The sequence below is a fragment of the Lissotriton helveticus genome, chromosome 9 (assembly GCF_964261635.1).
Source record: "Lissotriton helveticus chromosome 9, aLisHel1.1, whole genome shotgun sequence".
NCBI classification, from domain to species: Eukaryota; Metazoa; Chordata; class Amphibia; order Caudata; family Salamandridae; genus Lissotriton; species Lissotriton helveticus.
Window position 1 is genome coordinate 266,124,653 of NC_136070.1, and position 20,575 is coordinate 266,145,227.

At 45.7% G+C, this 20,575-nt stretch overlaps 1 protein-coding gene across 5 annotated transcripts in view; it reads left to right on the top strand.

The window, feature by feature from the left end:
- LRRC74A (leucine rich repeat containing 74A) overlaps window positions 1-20,320 on the top strand; it is a 216,479-nt gene extending 196,159 nt beyond the window's left edge. For 4 of the 5 annotated variants that reach the window (XM_078659944.1, XM_078659946.1, XM_078659945.1 and 1 more), the window contains exons 13-15: window positions 9,265-9,369; window positions 13,940-14,028; window positions 17,848-20,320. In XM_078659944.1, coding sequence (XP_078516070.1) covers window positions 9,265-9,369; window positions 13,940-14,028; window positions 17,848-18,493 — 840 coding nt within the window. In that variant the 3' untranslated portion in view covers window positions 18,494-20,320. Of the gene's footprint in view, window positions 1-9,264; window positions 9,370-13,939; window positions 14,029-17,285; window positions 17,431-17,847 lie in introns of all 5 variants that reach the window. The other variant, XR_013600915.1, reaches the window with a different exon arrangement.
- Window positions 20,321-20,575: the final 255 nt, after the last annotated feature.

The window sequence follows — 20,575 nt, forward strand, 5'->3', positions numbered from 1 at the left end:
CACGATTCCTTTTGGCAAGGGGTGACGACACTGTTGAGGGACGTTACCGAGAGGGACATACAACCCACTATGGCGCACTACATCCTTCACTGGTTTCCCCACACTTCAAAAAACAAAATCACTAGTAAATTTATAGACCTGGGTTTCCTCCTAGCTAAAAGAACCATCACCTCTCAGTGGAAGGCGAACAAAGGCCCCAACGTAAATAAATGGAAGCAGGAGTTTACTAAGTGGGCCCGTTGCGAGGGGGAGGTCTGTATGCCAATGGCATATAGAGCAGGAAATGAACAGGCATTAGAGAGGGCGAGGGCCTGGGAGAGATTGGCCTTGGAACTCACACTCCCGGAGGACGAGGCTGGAGGGACCCCTGCGCATAGCCCTGGGACGCACCCCCTGTAGTGGAGTAAAATGAAAGTAAGTTGCTGAATACTAATTGGCTGTATAATTCTGCCCCACACTGAGTAGTGAGATGCCTCTTATCACATGGTAACTACTGGTCCAATTGCGAGATAGGAGTAAAGCGGACAACCCTTTTACAGCCTAATGGGGGAAAATCATGGCAGTCCTAGGGGGGGTGGGAAGAGGGGTATGTTGAGGGGGGAGGAGGGGAGAGGGAGTTTGGGAGTTTATAGTTAGAACAGGGAATAGTGGTGGGGGGGACTCGTGGTGGGGACTAGTTGGTCCGGTTACAGTGGACCACATTGTACCTCAATGACGCAGACCACAGCGGGTATACCCTTTCATGTTTTAATGTAATTATTTTTAAACATTTTTTGAAACTATTCTTGCCAGATATTTTTCTGTTGCTTCCCAGCAAAATTTGAAATGTTCATAGGACACTCTGTTAATCAATGTAGACAAAAACACTAAGCTTTACTCGGACTAGTTTATAATGTAACCTGAAATGGAACCACATCTTTCCAAGAGTTTTAAGAGAGCTGGCATGGATGTTTCTGGTTTGGAAATTGTTAGCAGAATACCATCAGCAAGAAGCCATGTTTAGTTTTTAAATTAATCTACCACATCTCATTTTTTTGCTTTGGTTAGTCTATTGGCAGTTTCTAAAATTCTCGGGAAAGGTTAAACAGAGCAGGAGATAAAGGACCAACCTCTTTAGTACCTTTTTCTATGGCCACTTCCTTTGAAAGTAATACATTTGTGTTAAAAGAGGCTTCAGAAGGCACATAGTATAAGACTTGTACAAACAATTTCTCACAGGTTCATTCTTCTGAAAACTTCATGCAAATTATTACATTCTACACTATGAAAGGCCTTCTCAATATCCAACTCAGGGTAACTTTAAGTAGGGCCGCTTGCTATCCTCCTGACTTTTACATATGGCCCCCTGGTGAACAGCAGCACTGAGTTGCTGTTTACTTGACAGAGCACCAACATTCAGAAAGCTGTTAAATGGGCAAGTTAAATACAGTAAAGGAAAAAAGAAGGCAAGGAATGTGTCCTGAACCACTTATCTATAGGAAAACGTTTATTTTTAAAGACACTGTGCAACAAACGTAAAAATGTGCTGAACTGTCTCCAAAATAAAAATAAACATTTCTTTAACACGCAGAAGGGTTTCACCTTAGTACATCAGATTATATCACTTCCTTTAGAACCTTTTATTAAAAGTGATAGCTTTTAAACAAGAACTTAGAAACATTCATGCTCCCCCACCCTGCCAACAATGCCATTAGTGAACCAAGAGGCAAGTAATTTGTGAGTGCACCTTCTGGGTGGCCTAGGTTGTTATTATACTTGGATCAGCATTATAGGTTATTAAATAAAACACAAGAGAAGGTTTTGTGCAGCACACACCCTGAACTCATGCATTTCAGGGTGATCTCATATATAATAATGAAGAAAAAAGGAGGAAAAGTGAAATAAATCAGTTGTCTAGTTTCACACAGTGTGGCCAAATGGAGAAGCCGGGATTGATCCCTGGTTTTCTGGTTTCACATTGTGCACTTCAGCCACTAGATGGGTACCTCTTTTCCTCTTACGCTTTCCATCAAAAGGGAATGCTTTGTCTTGAGTTCTTGGCACATGAGGTTAGAGCGTCGGCGATGGACAGAAGACACATTAAGGCTCAGTTTTGGGCTCAAGGATCCAAGAGAACCTCGAGCTGAGCAGGAGCCAACATCTGGCTCCAGCTTTGTACGAGCCTTCTGTGACTCACCCACGTCCATCACTTAATGCCAATTAGCAACAAAGGTAAAGGAAGGATATGTTATGACCCTCAAAATTGCTCTGTGACTCACTGTCCACACTATCTACATGCTTCGCTTCCCCTCACCCTGCTGGCATCAGTGCCGCCCTCGGCCAGGCCACAGACCATACTTCTTGGCCCCTGGGAGAATGTTTGTTAGTACTCATGATCTAACTTCAACAATAAGTGTGGACCAGCCTGCTTCTACAAATGTTTACTAAGACTATAATTTGCCTTCTGTTATTTGTTCCAGATCTATATATATATTTTTTTTTTTTGAAAACCTTTATTAGATAATATAAGCAGACAAATACGGGCCCACAACCCAGAGGCTGGCCTCGATAACATTGGATACATAATAACAAGTAATTGGGCGACTCAGCAGCTCAGCAAAACAAACATGATTAATCCGAGGTACACTATCAGTACGTGCGCTGCCGAGAAGGAGGATAAGTGAAGGTTTCGGTTTTAATGTTTTAAGCGTGTCCAAAGCAAGGAAAGTCAACATGACATACAATATGGCAGCATAGACACATAATAGTACCATAAACGAGCATCAAAATTACACAACAGATCATCACGATACCATGTCTCAGGAGCCATGAAGGCTAATTTTAAAGTTTTACGTTGCAACTATTAAGATCGATTTTCAGTTTTAAATTGTAAACAAAAAATTACAAACTACGAAAGCAGAGTCCGTGGAGGTGTAACAGGACAGTAGTGACAAAGTCACCCCATAGTGTAACAATACATAATGCACGTCATTCCAGGCGGCATGGCGGAACAAAGCAACAGGGCATCAGAATCAACAATCTAGCCAAGGACCCCCGCCACCCGCCTGCCAACAGCCCCAGACACGGACCCAGATAGAATAAAGAAGAAGAAACAAAACAAAAGACAAAAAGGCACCATAGAAACAAAAAACAAAAAACAAAAGCCCCATCCCCCATCCCCCCACCCTACACGCATGCAGAGGCTACGGCCTACCCCCCCCCCCCAGCAGTGTGTCTGTCGCCCAATAAACCCGAAATATAGAAGAAGAAGAAGAAAAAGGAAAAAGGAAAGAAGTACAATAATACGAAAGTATGAGAGTAAGAAAGGTACACCTAAACTATACTCCCATAGAGCACCGAAAATCTGAGGAGGGTCAAAATCAGTTAATCCCGGACCCCACCGCCCGCACAGAGCCCCCACCCCACCGGTCAGGATCAACAACAGGTCATATCAATTACAACTGCTGGTGGGGAAGAACATGGCAAACAGTGAATCAAAATATATCAGGAAAGCGGTCCAGTCCGGGTCTCCGCCAAGACAAAGAGCAAAATTAACGGGAAACACACCATCAACCCTGGCCCGATCGTTGAAAGTCCACCAAACATGGCCACCGCTGAGAGCTCACAGAAAGCAGAACAAAGGAACAAGATGGCCGCCCCCCACAAAGAAGAAGCATAAAAGGATGAGATGAACATTTCCAGTTACCAAGCAGTCCAGGGTCCAAAAAGACGAGCATACCCACGATCACAGTATGAAACACTCGTCCCCGATGTAGGAATGAGGCTCCGGAGGCAAAGGCAGCCAGGAGGACAAACACCTGAGGGGCCGGCAAGCGAAACAATGATAGCGATGGTAACTGCAGAGTCTCAGTCCTCAGAGTGGTGGGAAACAGTGTAGCTGCAGCCTCGTCGGTAGATAAACACGAACCAGTATAGTCAGATACAGTCCGCTTCACTGGAGACATATGTGGAAACAACGTATCCATTGCAGGAGTAAGTGGAGGTAGCAGGGAGCTAGAACGCCTAGAGCGCCACAGTGCCGACGTAACAACTCCAGTCTTCCGATCCAGCTCACGAGTGTGCCGCAGCCATGTACCCCATAAGTCGGCAAGAGCCGACAGGATGTCGCCGCAAGTCGGGACGCGCTGCGGTCCCAGCCAGTCCGTATTATGAGCGGACGCCGTCGGATCTGTACAGCGTACGAGACCAGGCAGAATATCAAGCCCTAGGGACAAGGAAGCACTCGTCTCCTCGTCACGGAAGACCGGCGCCATCGCCACTCCGACAATGAATCCACAATCGCAGGATTGAGGCGACACCGATAACGGGGAACTGCAGTCCGGGGGCACCGGCAGGAGCACAGCTTGGAATCCAGAGCAGCGCTCAGCGAGCCCCGGCACCTCAATGAAGGAAGGCGACCAGCAACCGACAAGGCACGCCAAGATGGAGTCTGCTCAGCCCAGCAGCAGCGGAACAAAGAGAAGCGATGCGAGAAGGGAGCCCGCAATGCCAGCAGACACTGAACCCAGGTAGGGGATCTCCCTCACCGGTAAGGATGTACACCAGCTCCCTCCACAATCGACAGCGCTACCTCAAATGTCCGCGCCTCTTCAGGTTTGCAAACCGACTGCTCTACATCAGCGCCCAGCCGCGGAGATCAGCACAGGGTCCAGGGGCAGCCACGGAGGATAGCCAACGCGGCGAGTTCTCCATGAAATCAGCAGGCAGAGACCTCGGAAGAACGCGCCCGAAAACAGCGCGAATAATCCGCCGTTATAAAGCGACACAGGCACAGGATAAACAACAGGATATCGATGCAGGAGTGGAAGGCTCGCGGAGCCGGGAGCCTACACGTCCGTCCCGTCGGCCATCTTGGCTCCTCCCCCAGATCTATTTTTAATGAAGCCAACTTGGTCTTTATGTACTGACTCTTTTATGACCAAGCTAAACCTGCTTACAATTTTGTTTGAGTAGTTTGGCATCGAACCTGATAACGTCTACAGCAGGCCCGGACTGGCCGTTGTGGGCACCGGGCAATCCCCCGGTCGGCCGCAAGGGTGGGGGCCGGTTTTGGGTCCTGGGGGCCGTTTTTGTTGCAGAGCCGTTTTTGCAGCATAGCTGCAAAATCGGCCCTGTAACAAAATCAGCTGAAAAGCGGCCCTGGCAAAGCGCTCGCCCCCCTCCCCCCCGGGGTGTGGGGGGGCCGGCTGAGCACTTTGCCAGGGCCGGTTTTGGTTCCCAGTCCGGCCCTGGTCTACAGTCTAAGGCGGAGGTCTTCAAACTGTGGGGGGTGCCACCCTCGGGTCTGTGATTGTATTTCCTGGGGGGGGGTGGCATTGCATCTGCAAGTACTTGTAAATGAAGATGGCCTGGAAGCATGAGCATGTTTACTTGCACGCTGTCTTCATGTACATGCACCAGTAGAAGTGCATAAAAAAGTGTGTGAACTGTAATCCTAAGTGTCCTGGGTCAGGGTCAGTGAGTGGTGATGGGGACAAAGATGTGGCTAAAAAGAATAGGATATTCTGTAAGTATTGTGTTGGTTTTTCACCTTGAAGTAACAACTTATGAAACACCACACACATACCCTAAATGCGAAACAAATGTAAGTTCAACAAATTGGTGGGAAATATACTCTTTTTCATTATGAATCCTCAGTTAGCTAGTGCGGTCAGTGCAGATGTCTGTGTGTGTGACCAGAGAGTAACCGGGTTGGATCCTGGTTGGCACAGTGGGGGATAGTGACTTTATAGTGCTTCAAGGTGCCAGTCTGTGACAGAAAGCAGTGAGAATCTACAAGGAATTAATGCCATTATTTAAAATTGGATTGCACACATTATAAATGGGTTGCTGCAAAATGATGTAGAGTTTAATATAAAGCAAGTGCTTTCAAAATATATATTTTAGTAATAACTAATCAGACTGAATGTAGCCACGCTCCAGAACTCTGCTGATAACACCCTTGCATGACCTCTCTTAAAAGAATAATTCCCTCACCATGAGGCTTCAAGGGACTCCATCAATTAAAGGCTACACTAGCTCCCAAGCACGCTTTATATTTCATGATTCACGAGTTGCACAAATGAATATTTCTTTCATTTCAGGGAGCAGACACCAAGGTTCTTCTTTAGCTTTCCGTCCCTCCCTTGGCTCCAGGAGCATCTTCTGCCCATACCTTTGCTGTCAGGCACAGAGACCTGAAAGTCAGCCTTAACCATTCAGGCATGGTTATTTCTATTTTTGGTTCTTCTATCTATTCTGGCCATCAGTTGCATGCCACATAAATGCATGCCTCATAACCCTGGAAAAAATCCAAAGCAGATTGCTGCGCTTCCATTCGCTTCGTTTTCTGGGCCATGAAATGACACACCACTGTTCTTTCCAGGAAAGCCCAAAGTACGCAGAACTATAGTGCTGGAGAAAATCTGCACCTGTATTGGACAGGGTCATTCATGAGTCACATAAACCAGCTGCTACGCTATGCCTGGGAACTTTTCCCATCCTGCCAAGCCACTTCTAATTGCATTAATTACTCTTGTACCATGGTAGACTTTGGTTGACCCAGCTGTTACAAATGTTACATCCCTGTAGGAAGCCTCTCTGTATGTGACCAATTTACAGCCAGATTGGGATTTTCCCAAGAACTGGTGTATTTTCCGTAATCTACACTTGTATCTTGTTTGCCACTCTGAACACTTGGACCCACCATTTTTCTAAGTATTCCTGCAGTAACCAAGACTTCATTGTTTCCAAGTCCATCTTAACGCCTAGAAAAACACAGTCAACTAGTTGACCCTTCTGTTTTTCCTGCTGGAAGTACCATTTCCAGTTCCTCAGCTGCAGCCTCAAAATCTGTCAACAAACTCATGCATATGACCTAAGGGGTGCCCTTTGCCAGTGGTGACTTGTGATCATTACAAGTGGCGGGGTGTAATACCCGCCCCGAATTGTAGCAAGGGAGCCCAGCATCTTCAGAAGGCTTCGTGGGGGATTCTATCCTTGAGAAAGTGTTGAAAAGGGTCAAATAGTGGATTTTAAATCATCAGTTTCACAAACATTTGCTAAACAGCCCTAGGTACTGAAAAGACACTCATTAAATCTTCAGATACTTTTAGGTGTGCTAAGCCAATGAAGCCTGACACTCCCCATGAGTTGACCCCATTGTTTTCAAAATGTGCTGTAAGGTCTCCTCACATCCCCCACCACTCAAACCCCCAATTGGTGTCAATAATTACTTCCATTATGCCAGGCTGGCATTTGGCCATGGGTCTGGCCCATATACCATGAATAGCCCTTATGCCAAGAATAACCTTCAACATGCCAGAATTTTGCCATTGATGTCGTCAATGTGCCATGGGTGAATCATATGTCAAAACTTATCTTTAGTTGTTAGGCCCAACCTTTAATATTTAGTAAGGATGGCTGCCCCCACATGCCTTGTTTGTCCTCCTTTAATCTAAGAATGCCGACCAATATGTAAGTGCCACCATTTTGCTACGGGTGTCGCAGATGCCAAGAATTACTTTCAGTGTGCCAGCACCAGCTTTTTTGCCTTGGGTGCCTAAATGAGCCAAGAGTTAACTCAGTTGTACCAGAGCCAGCGGCATACTTGCAAGCAGAACATTCTCTCTCTTTCATGCTGTCTTTCACTGACTCATACTCACAATCATTCTCACTCACGCATTCTCACTCACACGCATTCTCACTCACTCTATCCTTCTCACACGCGTTCTCACTCATTCATACTCACTCTCGACCACTGTCATTCACTGACTCATGCTCCCAGTCATTCTCACTCATTCTCACTGACACTCTATCCTTCTCACACTCGTTCTCACTCATTTATACTCACTCTCAACCACTGCCACCCTCACTCAGTCCATTGTTCTCACTCACTCTCACTCTGACCTATTCACATTTAGTTTCACTTACACTCACTCACTATGACTCGCTAAGTCTCAATCACAGTTATGCTCATCCTTTTCACACATTTTCACTATCACCTATTCACTCTCACAGAAACATGGACACACACCCTCATATAGTCACAACACACACCCAAACTTGCTTGTACATACACTTGCTCACAAATACACACACACACACACTCACCCGAAGGATTTCATATAAGTTTTGCAAGCATTTCTTTGTTCTTTACCCTCAGGTACCTGGGCTGGTCCCCTTCAGTTTCTCAGCTTCTGGTGCTGCTTTGACCCCCACTTAGCTCAATTCTGCCTCAAGCACTGAAACAGGAAACTGAAAGCTGGGCCCTGCACAGTGCATACACCATGCTGATGCACTGCTCCAGCTCCAGTTTTAAGCTAGCGGCCCTGCAGCCTATTGCATTTCCACCCCACCTTCTCTGAGCATGTCACAGGGTGGGGTCAGTGAGGCTTGCTAACGCCATTCCACTCACTGATGAGATGGAAGAGGGTGAGGAGACTGATTGACATGTAGCCCGAGGCACTACAAAGCTGAAGCCTAAAGCCACTGGGGCTATGTTTATGAGTGACGCTGCAGTGCATACTGGGGGGGGGGGGGGGGTACTGAGGCATGGCAGGGCCCTGGCACCAAGGCTGGGATATCACCAACACTGGACAATCTGTTTCTAGCTAATGCATGTGCCTTCCTGTGCATGTGTCAGCCATTGCACGGATTTCACTGCCTGAGACTGCTGCCTGACCCTTGCTAGTAGCGAGGATTGGATTATTTTAATGCACTCATTGTAAATAGTGTCTTATTGTTCACTATTATTATTTCAGAATTAAAGGGACATACAGAAGAGAGGGCAGAGCCCCAACACTCACAAGAACTGCCCACCCCTGCCATATGAATACATTGGAATTTGTTCAAGTAGCACAACACCTACTCTCATCCAGTCCTACTCTTAAAAACCCTAGCTAAAAATGTTCTTAGGGCCCAATTCCAAGTTTTAAAAAGGACATAACCTCTGCCGAGTTCCATGCCTTGGCTGAGGATGGGTCTTTGTTTCCTCACCTGTCAGGGTTTGCAGGTTTGCTTTGCTAGTCTATGGTCTTCATGTGCTGAAGTGGACAACACCCAGGGCCTCCTCAGATCCTGCCATGCCTTTCCCACCAGTACTGATGCAGAGCTGCTAACCCAGTGGGCAGCTGGACGGCAGTGATGCACCATCTGCATACACCAAACCCAACTGGAAATGTCTTCCTTTTCTCAAGAAGCCCCTCATATTTGTGTGGGATACATCACTGGGCCTTTGTCTGATTATTTTATTTCTTTCAATGATGCACCTTTTGTGCTCCTTAGAACTACCTGGATGAGCGGAAACTGCGGCTGTGGGATTTCTTCAAGAACATGGACAAAGATGGGACCATGCGCATCCCCGTCTCAGAGTTCCGGAGAGCCATGCAGGTGAGACAGAGGGAGGCCGACGGCTTAATTTCTCTGCCATTAGGGAACGAAGTGGGTAAAAATTGTCTACGGGGTGAAAGGAAGAGGTGAACTGTCACCAAGGCCGACCTCAGGCAAAATATAGACCCGATGGCCAAGAAGAAAAGTAGCTGACCCTTGCAAACTATTATTCAGGATTTTTTTGTGATAAACGTGCATAGTAGGTAGACATTTCTAAAACATTTGTACCAGACAGTGCATTTTACAACACATTTAATTAACAATGTGGGGTGAAGTAGGATAGTGTTTAAAGGTAAGTCTAAAGGGGAATGGTCATAATAGCCTAAAACAAAATGTTAAGATGTGAGTGGTAAAAAGTAGATTGTTTGGCACACACGTAGAGGGGGTTTTGTTTAAAAATGTGTAGCAGTTAAAAAAAACTATTTGAGCGTGAGTTTGGTCGTTCTCTGCAGAATAATTCCTAGCAATACCTGTGGCAAAATGTAATGTCCTTTGGCAAGAATGAGCCAGGCATGGGAAGTGGTGCATCTCAAAACACTCTGGGTGGGAAACATTGGCAAAGCTTGTGTATAGTTTAAGTACAACCGTGCAGGGCGGTTTCCTCTACTAATTATTTTTGTTACGAATTAGGGTCGCCTCTAGATTTTGATAGATAGAGTGGGCGATCTGCTGCTAATCAGATGATGGACAAACCTGATGTTACTCCACCCTATTTAGAGGTTAAAGAACAGCTGATGGTCAGTAGCGGCTCCTACTGAACGGGGGTGGTGAGGCGGGGAGGAAGTGGGCGCAGAGGGTGGGAATAAAAAAGAAATTAAATGACTTACCTGGGTGCTGCTAGCCGTTGCCTCTCCTCCGACATCTTCACTGCGTCGTCACAACAGGAAGTACACAGCCTCCCAGAATCCCCTGGCCAATCACAACGCTGCAATGCTCCATGATTCAGCACTCAGACGGGGACAGGGAGGCTGTGCATGTTCCCTACCAGGCTGTGTAATGCACTCCTCCCCCTGGCCTATGCTCTGCCCAGCCGAGCTCGCACCTAAGCAGGAAGGAAATCTAAAATGAGAATAGCATTAGTTATTATCATTTTAGTTTTCCAGTTTAAACTGCTCGTAGAGCAGTGGGGCGATGCTCCTCTGCCTTAGCAGAGGAGCCGCCACTGCTGATTATGTACTCGTAGATAATCAGTAGCAACTGGTCCCCCACGGGGCTTCCCCCTTTTACTGTGAGGTTCAGTCTGCTAGGGTCATCCTATGGATTCAGAATTTCACCATGAGAGGGATGACAAACCTGGATAGGGTAAAATTAAGATTGGCACCTATGTCAAGGCCACTGTTTTTTGTTTTTCAGAAACAAATGCCTGCTTTTGTCAAAAATGAACTACCAGAGCAGTGGTTCTTTTTATAATTGGAGGCAGTCTGCTATGAGGTGGGTGCAGGCGGGGCATCAGATGCCCCAGAAGTATTGGCAGGGTCTAAATCATCACCATAGTGTCAGTGGGGGGTTGAGCCAAATGCATTAATTATGAAAAAATGGGTTGAGCTTGAATGCCACATAAAGTCATTTGTAACACATCACCAGAGTGCATCTAATAAACAGTGTTAGTGACCACCAGTTATTCTACCAGAACCCCATTCTGACCAGCGAGTGAATCTCAGAATCAGTGTCAATAACCATGACTGACACAGTAGCTCACTTAAGTACCTAATAGAACTAAGGGGCCAGATGCATGAAATTCTGGATGCAAAATGCTGGTTGCCAATTTTGATCAATATTTGTGATCAATTTGAATTTTTTGTGAAGCGACCTATGTACTACTTGGTCGTTTCACAAAATTCCGAATTGCAGTGGATCGCAATCTGACCTGTCTCATCAATATTCATGAGGTAGGTTGCAAATTGCAACCTACTAATTGTTGGCCATTCCAGGGATGGTGCCTTCTGGATTCAGCAGGCCGCCATACCACTGATTACTTTTTATATATGTATTTTTTCTAAATGCCGCCTTTTTTCCTTAAAAGAAACGGATGGCATTGAAAAAAAAAGATTTATACTTTTGTAAAGTTTGTTTGAGAATAAACAGCGGTCCCCAGGATGGCTCCCTCCTTCCCAACAACATTTGCTTTAATATTCACAGAGGGGAAAGGGTCCCAAGAGGACCCCTTCTCTTTTGCATATGAGTTACATCCCCAAGTGGAGAGACTGTAGCTTTTCAATGCTTTACATCTGCAATTGTGGTCTTAAACCACTGTTACATATGTATAGGAATTGCTATTTAGAAAAGAAGCCTACAACAAGCCTTTTCCTAAGAGTGATTTGTTATCAACTTCTACACTCGTTATGGGAGTCAGGAAATAGCTACAGGCTAACAGCGGCAGCTCCTCCGCTGTGGCAGAGGAGCCTCGCCCCCCCACTCCCATTAGCCTCAAAACCTTACAAATAAAATGATAGCTAAAGTGTTTTATTTTTCTTACACTAGCCAAGGCTTGGGGGCGGGTCAGTCATCGAGGGGCAATAGTGGGCAGGGCACTGTTGTCAGTGCGCATGACTGTTTGGCTGGCTGTATCAGGCCGACCAAATCGCCATGCGCACTGAAGCTCTCTCCAACCCCAGATGTATTGCTAGGTTGGAGAGAGCAAGCACAGGCTCCCAGTCTAACTGGTAGTGTATATCCTCGGCACTCAGCCAATCCTGAAGCGTCTTCAGCATCATGAAAACAGTGTCAGGATTGGCCGCATGGGATTCTTGGAGCCTGTGCTGGTGAGGACGGAGCATAATGGCGGAGATGTGGCACTGCAGCATGTAAGTTATTTATTTTAATTTTTTGTGTCTCCTTTGTTTGATGTTTGTCCCTCCTCCCCCCCCATATCCCCTCCCCCTCCAACGCCCCCCACCATCCCACTCGGCTAGGACACGAGCTGCTACCGCAGGCTCCTAAAATGGGTTTAGTACATTTCAAAAAATCGAATTTCCAGTTGCAAAGTGCAAAATGCTTTGTACATCTGGCCATAAGTAACACAGTCCCCCATTATTAGCCCATAATAGTGATTTATCATCAAAAAATATAACAGATCTACTTACCAGCACACAATGTCCCTGATGCTATTAATGTAATCGCCCCAGGCAGAACAAAACATAACACATTCTATTGTCAGCAACATAACAGACACACATCATCTCATTCCTACAAGTTTGCAAAAGAGCCTCCAAGACACATTGCCATCTTTTTCAACTGTGCCCCAGTAGTCACAACACTGCGGACATTTGCTTAGTTTCCAAAATGTTTCAGTATGCACATATTTGTCCAGTTTCCCAAAAGCCACAGCCTTGCTTTTTTCTGAATTTCACAATGCCACACTAATGTGCCCAGCTTGCAGAATGCTTCAGTAATTCACATAGTTGTTCACTTTTCATAATGGTGTTCAGTTTCCACAGTAGCCTAGTAATGGCTATATTTTCCTGTTTTCCATAATGCTACAATCATGACAATACTTGGCCACTGTCCAGAATGCTAGCAATGCACACATTTTCCCAGGTCCAACAATGCTATATATAGTCAGCTCTAAACAAAGTCACGTGCCTCACACTGCTCAGTCTTCAACATTTGTATTCGTCATATCTTGCACTCACAGCCTTGCTCAGAAACAAACGTATGTTCACCCAGAGAAAAAAACAACAGCACTTAGGGCCCGATTAGGATGGCGGACGGACCAGCGTCCGTCCGCCACCCCCGAGGTGGAGGGACCGTCCGCAGGGGCTGCGGCGTTCCCTCCCTCGGAATTAGGATGTGACTCACACCTGGCGGTCACATCCCCTATATTTAACATTGCGGCAGATGCTGCTTCATGCAGCACCCGCCGCAAGGTTAAATGTGCATGTTTTCCTTTGCATGCACGAAGCAGCAGGCACCGCGTGCTGCCTGCCGCTTCTTGCATGCAAAGGCAGGGGGGTACCATAGGTACCACCCATGTGCACCCCCCACCCCCCCAACACCCCTGGGGGCCTGCAACGGGCCCCCATACTCAAACTCCACATGCTTTTCTACGGCGGAAAACCCGCAGTGGAAAAGCATGTCTCCGCCGGCATCCTAATATGGCTGGCGGTGTCTGATAGACACCGCCACCATATTAGAGCTTTTCCGCCGCGGTCAGAAGGCGACCGCGGCGCAAAAGCGGCGGTCGGAAAAATGACCCCCCAGCCATCCTAATCTGGCGGGGGTCTTTTCTGTGTCCGCCGCGGTGAATCCGCATCCTCCGGGCCGGCGGTGGCTTCTGCCGGCTCGGAGGATGCGGATTCACCGCGATCCTAATCGGGCCCTAAGTTTTGAAATTGTTAATTTTTGCGGATATTTTTTTAATTGGGGAACATTCATATTTCAAACCGTCAAACCAATAGGTACGTCAAAAAAGCTGATTGATAGAAACCTGCATTTCTTCTAGCCTAGAAGTTCCAGGAGGCATTAGGAGGTAGCAAGCAAGTCACGTTTTTACGTTCACCCCCGCCTACCTAATGGTTGCTTCCATCGTTACATGTTTATTGACTTGTTTTGGGTTTCTTCCTCTCCACAGCAACAATCCAACATCTCCTTGGACCGGTCCCAGATTGATGAACTGGTGGAGAGACTAGACAAAGACGGTTCCGGGGTTGTGGATTATCGGTAAACCTCAAACTTTCCCCATTGCTGTTCTACATGCTTTTCTTTGCAGGTTTACTGGATTGTGGGGAGCAGTGAGTACGTAAAGAGAACAGCACTTGTTACTAGAGCTTCAGTAGCAAGTTATGGCCGCCATCTTGTTTCTTCATTTGTTGTGCTTGTAAAGTAATCTCTTCATATGATTCTATAGAATTTGCCCTTGAGTTTTCGTTGGTTGTGCTTTGAGGGGCAAGTGAATATTGAGTCAACTTTACATTTAAGTGTCTCAGAGCTAGTTATTAACTTTTGAGATTAAATCTCAATTTCTGCAAGCTGTCTTCATGGACCAAAGGAGCGCCTGTTGTGCAGTGCTGTCCCTGCATGCTGTCTTTTCACAATTTGTTGTTCAGTTGGGTGTTCTTTCTGCAGTATGATTGTTCCATGAGTGGTTCTAGTGTCTAGCGTGCAGTATGCCCTGGCAGATTAGATCATCCTGGTGGTTGTTTGGTCAGATGTACGTTATCCATCTTTCACATTCAATGGTTGTTGTGCAGGTTGGTGTATTTCATTTTAGCTGCTCAGTCAAAGGTATAGTTTGTTCACTTTTGTGTATTTTCTGTATGCTACATGATATCATAAACAGCATGGTGATATGGAGGTCACAAATTTAAATCCCAAATTTAGTTCCATTAAATTGGAATATTATAGCACCTTTTATTTACAACGCTTAAAAATGTCTGGGCAGTTTGAAGTAACATATATAAAAAGTTGTCATTTTTGTCAGTAGTGTTTGTTCAACTGAGTGTATTCCCTGCAGGTTTGAATGTTCGGGGTGCCCTGCTGGGAATACACTAATCATGTTGTGCCTTTAGATGTTCTTCTATTCTTGGGTGGAACTTGTTACACAATAGCTTCTTTCTCCATTATTTTCTTCTCATTTGATCCGTATTCACCATCTTTGGGATGGTCTTTTCCATTTCCCTTCCTCTTTTACATGGCCATGTAAAAATGATGGGTTTCGGTTGTGTTTGTGTTTTGGCACCTATCTAGTCTTCTTCCTGTTCTCCGTTCTTCATGTCTTCATTTGATGACTATCAGTCTAACTGGCTAATCAGGTGGCTTATGTTAACCCACAAATGACATCCTAGATTAGAGTAATCTGCCTGTCAAGTAGGGTGATTTTTAGTTGACTATTGTGCTCTGGGGCGGGTTCAGTGAGTAGCCAGAAAAATAAAATACCTTACACTTCGAATAATATCCGAAATAGTACTGAAAGAGCGAGTGATGTGAGAGAGCCCGTTACTTATTTGGAGTGTGGGGGGACGGGGAAGTTGATATCTTTCTTCTATACCTTTATTCCATATCTCGATATTTGTTTCTGTTTTTTCCATATGTAACATCTATCCTTTCATTGTCTTTTTCCATCTATCCTTGCCTAAATCCAACCTTCTTTATGTCTTTTTCCCTCCTTCCTTCCAACTCTCCAGCCATCATCCACCCTTATTTTTTCTACATCCATCCATCTTCCGTCCTTACCCCCTCTCAATCCTTCTCCATATGTATTTTTATCATCCATTCATCATTCATGCCTTTCTCCATTTACCCATCTAACCTTCTCTCCTTTCATCCAGCCATCCTCTGCACCCACCCTTTTCTCCACCCTTCCCTCCCTTAAATCTAATCTGCATCTATCTATTCATCCTTCTCACCATCCATTCCTTCTCTCCATCCTTTTTCACATCCATCCATCCCACAACTCCTTCCTTCATTGTGTTCTCTTTTCTATGGTTCCCACAACCCCTATCCCATAGAACCAGCATTTATGAGCTTCTATTTGGAGACTCGTGTCTCCAATGAAAGCCAAAGAGACAGTAAACAACAATTTAAATGTTTTACATTCTTTCCTCTCTTCTCAAGCTGCTATGGTAGGGGGTTCTTGTTCAAGTTGACCCATGTATCACATGCCTGTGCTCCTCTCAATGTCTACTGCTGCTTCCAAAGCACTGCACATACTCCTCTTTTGTCCAGAGTCGGTGCACAGGTTATCCTGCACTGGAAACACAGATCCTTTCTCCTAACTGTAAACTATCTCGTCTCTGTGTGTATGCTGTGGTGCTTTCTGTGTGGCAGCCTCCTAAGCTCTGCCAGATGCAGCATTATCTTCAGTGTCCTCAATCAGCCAGCCCCTTGGTTTCCACCCGAGTAGGTAAGGCAGTTGGACGTGTGTATCTTACACAGGCAGTTAATCCACGCTGTGTTATCTGTGTGCAAATACCTAAACCGGAAACACCGCAGGGTCTGCCCCTTGCAAGGCAGAATTGAGCTAACAATCAGTTTAAAACATCCTACTAACTTAGCCATTCCCTGAATGATGTCACCATTGGTCTCAAACCTCCACTGGCATCATCAAGCAAAGCATCATTCTGGAATGCCTGATGGTGATTGTTAAATGTTCAGGTCTGTGCACAGAGAAGTCTTGCGCCTATACACTGAACGGCCCCTTTCAAGAAGAAAGAGGTTTTAAAGACCAACTAAATGGGTATTTGCTTGGTTAAATTCTCAAAAGAAAAATATTGCAAGCCAGTATTGAAAACGTTTTTGAGAAGTGAGTGAATATAAAGTATTGTGCTTGAACATGCTGTGATGGCTCCGGCGAGTCGAATTAGTGCCGCAACCTTTGCCTGATCCAGGCCTCTCAGACCTGGGCAACATGTTATATCCAACCAGGAATTGACTGGGAGAACTTTAAGGACACATTCCTCCTTTAGGAAAATGTCCTTAAGCCAATGCTGCAGAGGTCATCACGTACCAGTCATGAAAAGGGACTTACAGCTTGATTTGGAGTTGGGTGATTAATACAAAAGCCTCCAATTTCTGGAGGAAGTGCTAAACCCGGAGGGGCAGCCAATGGAGGAATTTTCTCCTCCATGGGGATTGCTCGGTAGTGGGAATCCTTCCAGTGAATTCTCCCAGTCATTCTGAGACTTCACGCCACACTAGCATTGTGGTATGGACATTGTTGCGGTTGCTAAGATTCTGCTTGGGGTGTCAAATCAGTTTCACTGTTACCCCCTGACCTCTAGCTATGCTCTCTTCTGCAATACTTTGAGTGCTGGGATATGTGCTGTTCTTCGAGGGATGCTGGATCTAATCCCTGGGCGGGAAGACTCAGCATCTCCTCCATAGGGTGACAGCAGAGGGGGAGCAGCCCTATCTAATTCAGTAAGCCCTAAACAACTGTCTGTCTAATTTGTGTTTCCCTATTTTTTTATATAAATTAGATCCTTCAAAGATGAGTAAGTCGTAGCAGGAGAGATATAATCAGATATCAGCCAAAACGATAACCAGCCGAAAGACTTGATGGACTCTAGGAGAAGACTCAGGGCAGTGTAGAGAATAAAGATCAGAGTCGTCAGACCACAGCTTGTGAGTTTTACTTGTTTGCATGATGGCGTCTGCTTGTCCGAGATGTGAATGACCAGTGCGTAAGTGCTCATCTTTTTCAAATTTAAAATTTCTACTTCTAGTCATTAAAGGAAGTTCAATTTACTATATCTGGCCCTTATCTGTCACAGGGTTTGGAAAATATTTACTTATTTAGGACCTCTCCTGATTCCTTCACATTCATGCTTTATAGGAATGACCAACCTTTAACTGTTGATAAATGAGGGGTACCTTAGCTGAGCTAAGAGCTGTGCAATGCAGCTGCTCAGTACTGTCAATGTTGAGCAAACACTGCCGGTGATCTTATTGTTCATAACATGATTATGGTGTGACATCCTTGTTGTCTCTCCCACTTCACTCCTGCTTTCCCTTCTTCCCTTCTATATACAAAATTCCTAGGGGCCTGGTGGATACTCGCAAACAGATGATGCGTAATCAGCGGCGGCGCTTGCGGAGAGAGGAATCCCGGCAGAAGAAAGAGAAGCACAAGAGTGAGCGTGTGTTGAAGACCTTCAAGAAAGCGGTGGAGACAGTCACGCCTCACAACTCCGTAGTGCTATCTCAGGATCCTAAGGTACTGGACTCCCAACCACTGGAGCCCAGAAGTCCTCACCGTTTCTCTGCCACACCCCTTAACTCCTGGTACCAGGCTGAGACTTCCAACACCGGCAATCGTTCCGCACCACTGATCAGTGGCAAAGGTAGCCGCTACCCTTCCACCCGGAGTGAGCCACGTATGGCAACAAATATCATGCTGTCCTCCAGCCTAGAAAAGAACTCCACGTCAGAGCCTAAATTGAGCTCAAAAGTGCAGGCGCAGTCACAGTTCACCACAGCAACTTCTGGTTCAAAAACATATTCCTCTACTACCGAACCCAGAGAATCAAGTGATTCACAGAGACCTACACGGCCAGTGCTGAGAGGTGTAAGCAAGTCCCACCAATCCAAGGGCCACTACTCCACTTCAATACCACAGAGGAAGATGAGAAGCACTAAGCTTGTCAAAAGAACTGTGAACACAGGAAAAACTGACAGCACTGCTTAGCGAGCAGACATGGAACGTGTGATGGTAAAATGTTTATCCTGGAAGATGCAACGGGTTATCCTATATCCCATATTGTTGTGATCTTCAATGTGTCTGTATGTCTGTAAACTACTCCCAGATGTCCTCAAAGTCACAGTCACTTAGTGCTATGGATGCACAGTGAACATCTTTCCTTTTAGTCTTAATTGACTTCGACATCCACTCTAACCCCCAGATACATTAAATTAAATGTGGGATTCTTGTAAAGCGCACTGTTACTCTAACCGAGTGTCCTGGCGCTGTAGACCGCTGGGGAACCCGTCCTGGTTTTCCCTGTGAGATGGTCCCTTTCTGGGTATCTCCAGGGTGAAACCAGGCATCCCCGGCGTCTGTGGGGGGCCGTTGTAGAGATGAGGCAAGCTTAATGCCCAGAGTTGCCGAGTGTGTTCCCTGGTTAGAGTAGGCACTTAGGTGAGAATTATCGAGTCCGTTGACCCTGGTCCAAGACCCTGCCGCGTCGGGAATTGAACCCTGGTCCCGTGCCGTTCTCTGCTTACAGGTCTGCCGCCTCTAACCAGTGAGCCACACCACTCCACATCAAGCATCCATTTTGCGATTCCTTATTAGCGAAAAATAAGGAATCGCTAATAAGGAATAGCAAAATGCTATGCAAGAAGAAATCACTTTAAAAATAGCGATTTCTTAAAATTCCTTAATTGCGACTCGCAAATTGCGACTCGCAATTAAGGAATACCTCCCCATTCATTCCTATGGGCCTAGAGGCCCATAGGAATAAATGGGAAGACATTCTCAATTTGCGAATCGCAATTAGCGAATCGTAAAATGAGAATGCGATTTCAAGGGTGCAGGGGTGTCCAAAGGACACCTTGTGCACCCCTGAAATTGATCTTTGCACATATGTTGCGCACACACATGCCCTTAGGGCATGTGTGTGCACAACATGATACTTTGAAAAATGCACTTTAGTGCATTTTTCAAAGTTTTTGCAAATTACCGTGAAGTTGAACTTCATGGTAATTTGCGAGCCCTATTAGCGAAATCGCTATTTTTTAAACTTTCATGCATTGCATTTAAGGAATCTCAATTTGAGATTCCTTAAATGCAAGTCATCGCAATTTAGCGATTTCTTAATGTGCGATTTTTGCATTTGGGATGATGCATCCCAAATGCAAAAATACCGGTCGCAAAGGGGCAGATTCTGAGAATCTGCCCCTTTGCGAGCGGTTTTTAGCTCCATGCATCTGGGCCTTGGTTCTTATGGCTGACACTTGCCCAACTCCTTTATCTAATTTAAAATGTGGGGCAGGGGGTCCACTGCCTGCTTGCCTGCACTATTTCTTCCAATGCATTCTGGTACATGCAGTCCAACTCAATTCAATCCTCCTTACTGTCAAGGCATCAGGGTTAAGCTTGCAGTGACTGCAAACGGCAGGCCTGAGGTCAGTGTTTGTATTCACTGTCTGGGGTTTGCCAATCACATTGTGATGTTTTACTCTCTCAAAGGTGATGGTTAAAGTAGTTGTATTTAGCAATTTTCAGTATTTTTGTCTGTACAAGCTGTCTTATTTACATATTGTGTATTTTCCTACTACTCTGGGGTTTTGGGATTGTTTTCTCAGTTTCTGGAGATCGGTGGTGGAGTGGTTCACTCATCTGAGCAATGTCCTGTCCTCTTGGATGTGAAATGTTCAGTGGTTATTTGCTGTAACAAATTTTTAAAATCATACTTATTTATTTGTTTATTTTGCGACTGCCTTGTGTTGAATGTGGGGGGAGAGCTATTGGCTTTGTCGATGCTTATTAATAAAAGTTTAACAATTATCAAAAGCTAGTGCTGTGCTGGTGCATTAAAAGATCACAACTACGGGCTCCCCGAAAAAATATCTCCACGCAAGAGCCCTGCATGGCAGGGGCAATAAAGATATATCCTGTTATTTCGATAAAAACACTACAGATGGTAGTTGGCTCTGGAACATCTCAGCTGGGCCCTATAATCTGCAGAGCCCGGCCTCAGCTGACCCTGGTGTCTGCACAGACCTGCAGCTGCGCCCCTACTACAGGCTCAGCTTGCGTTTTTAGCTG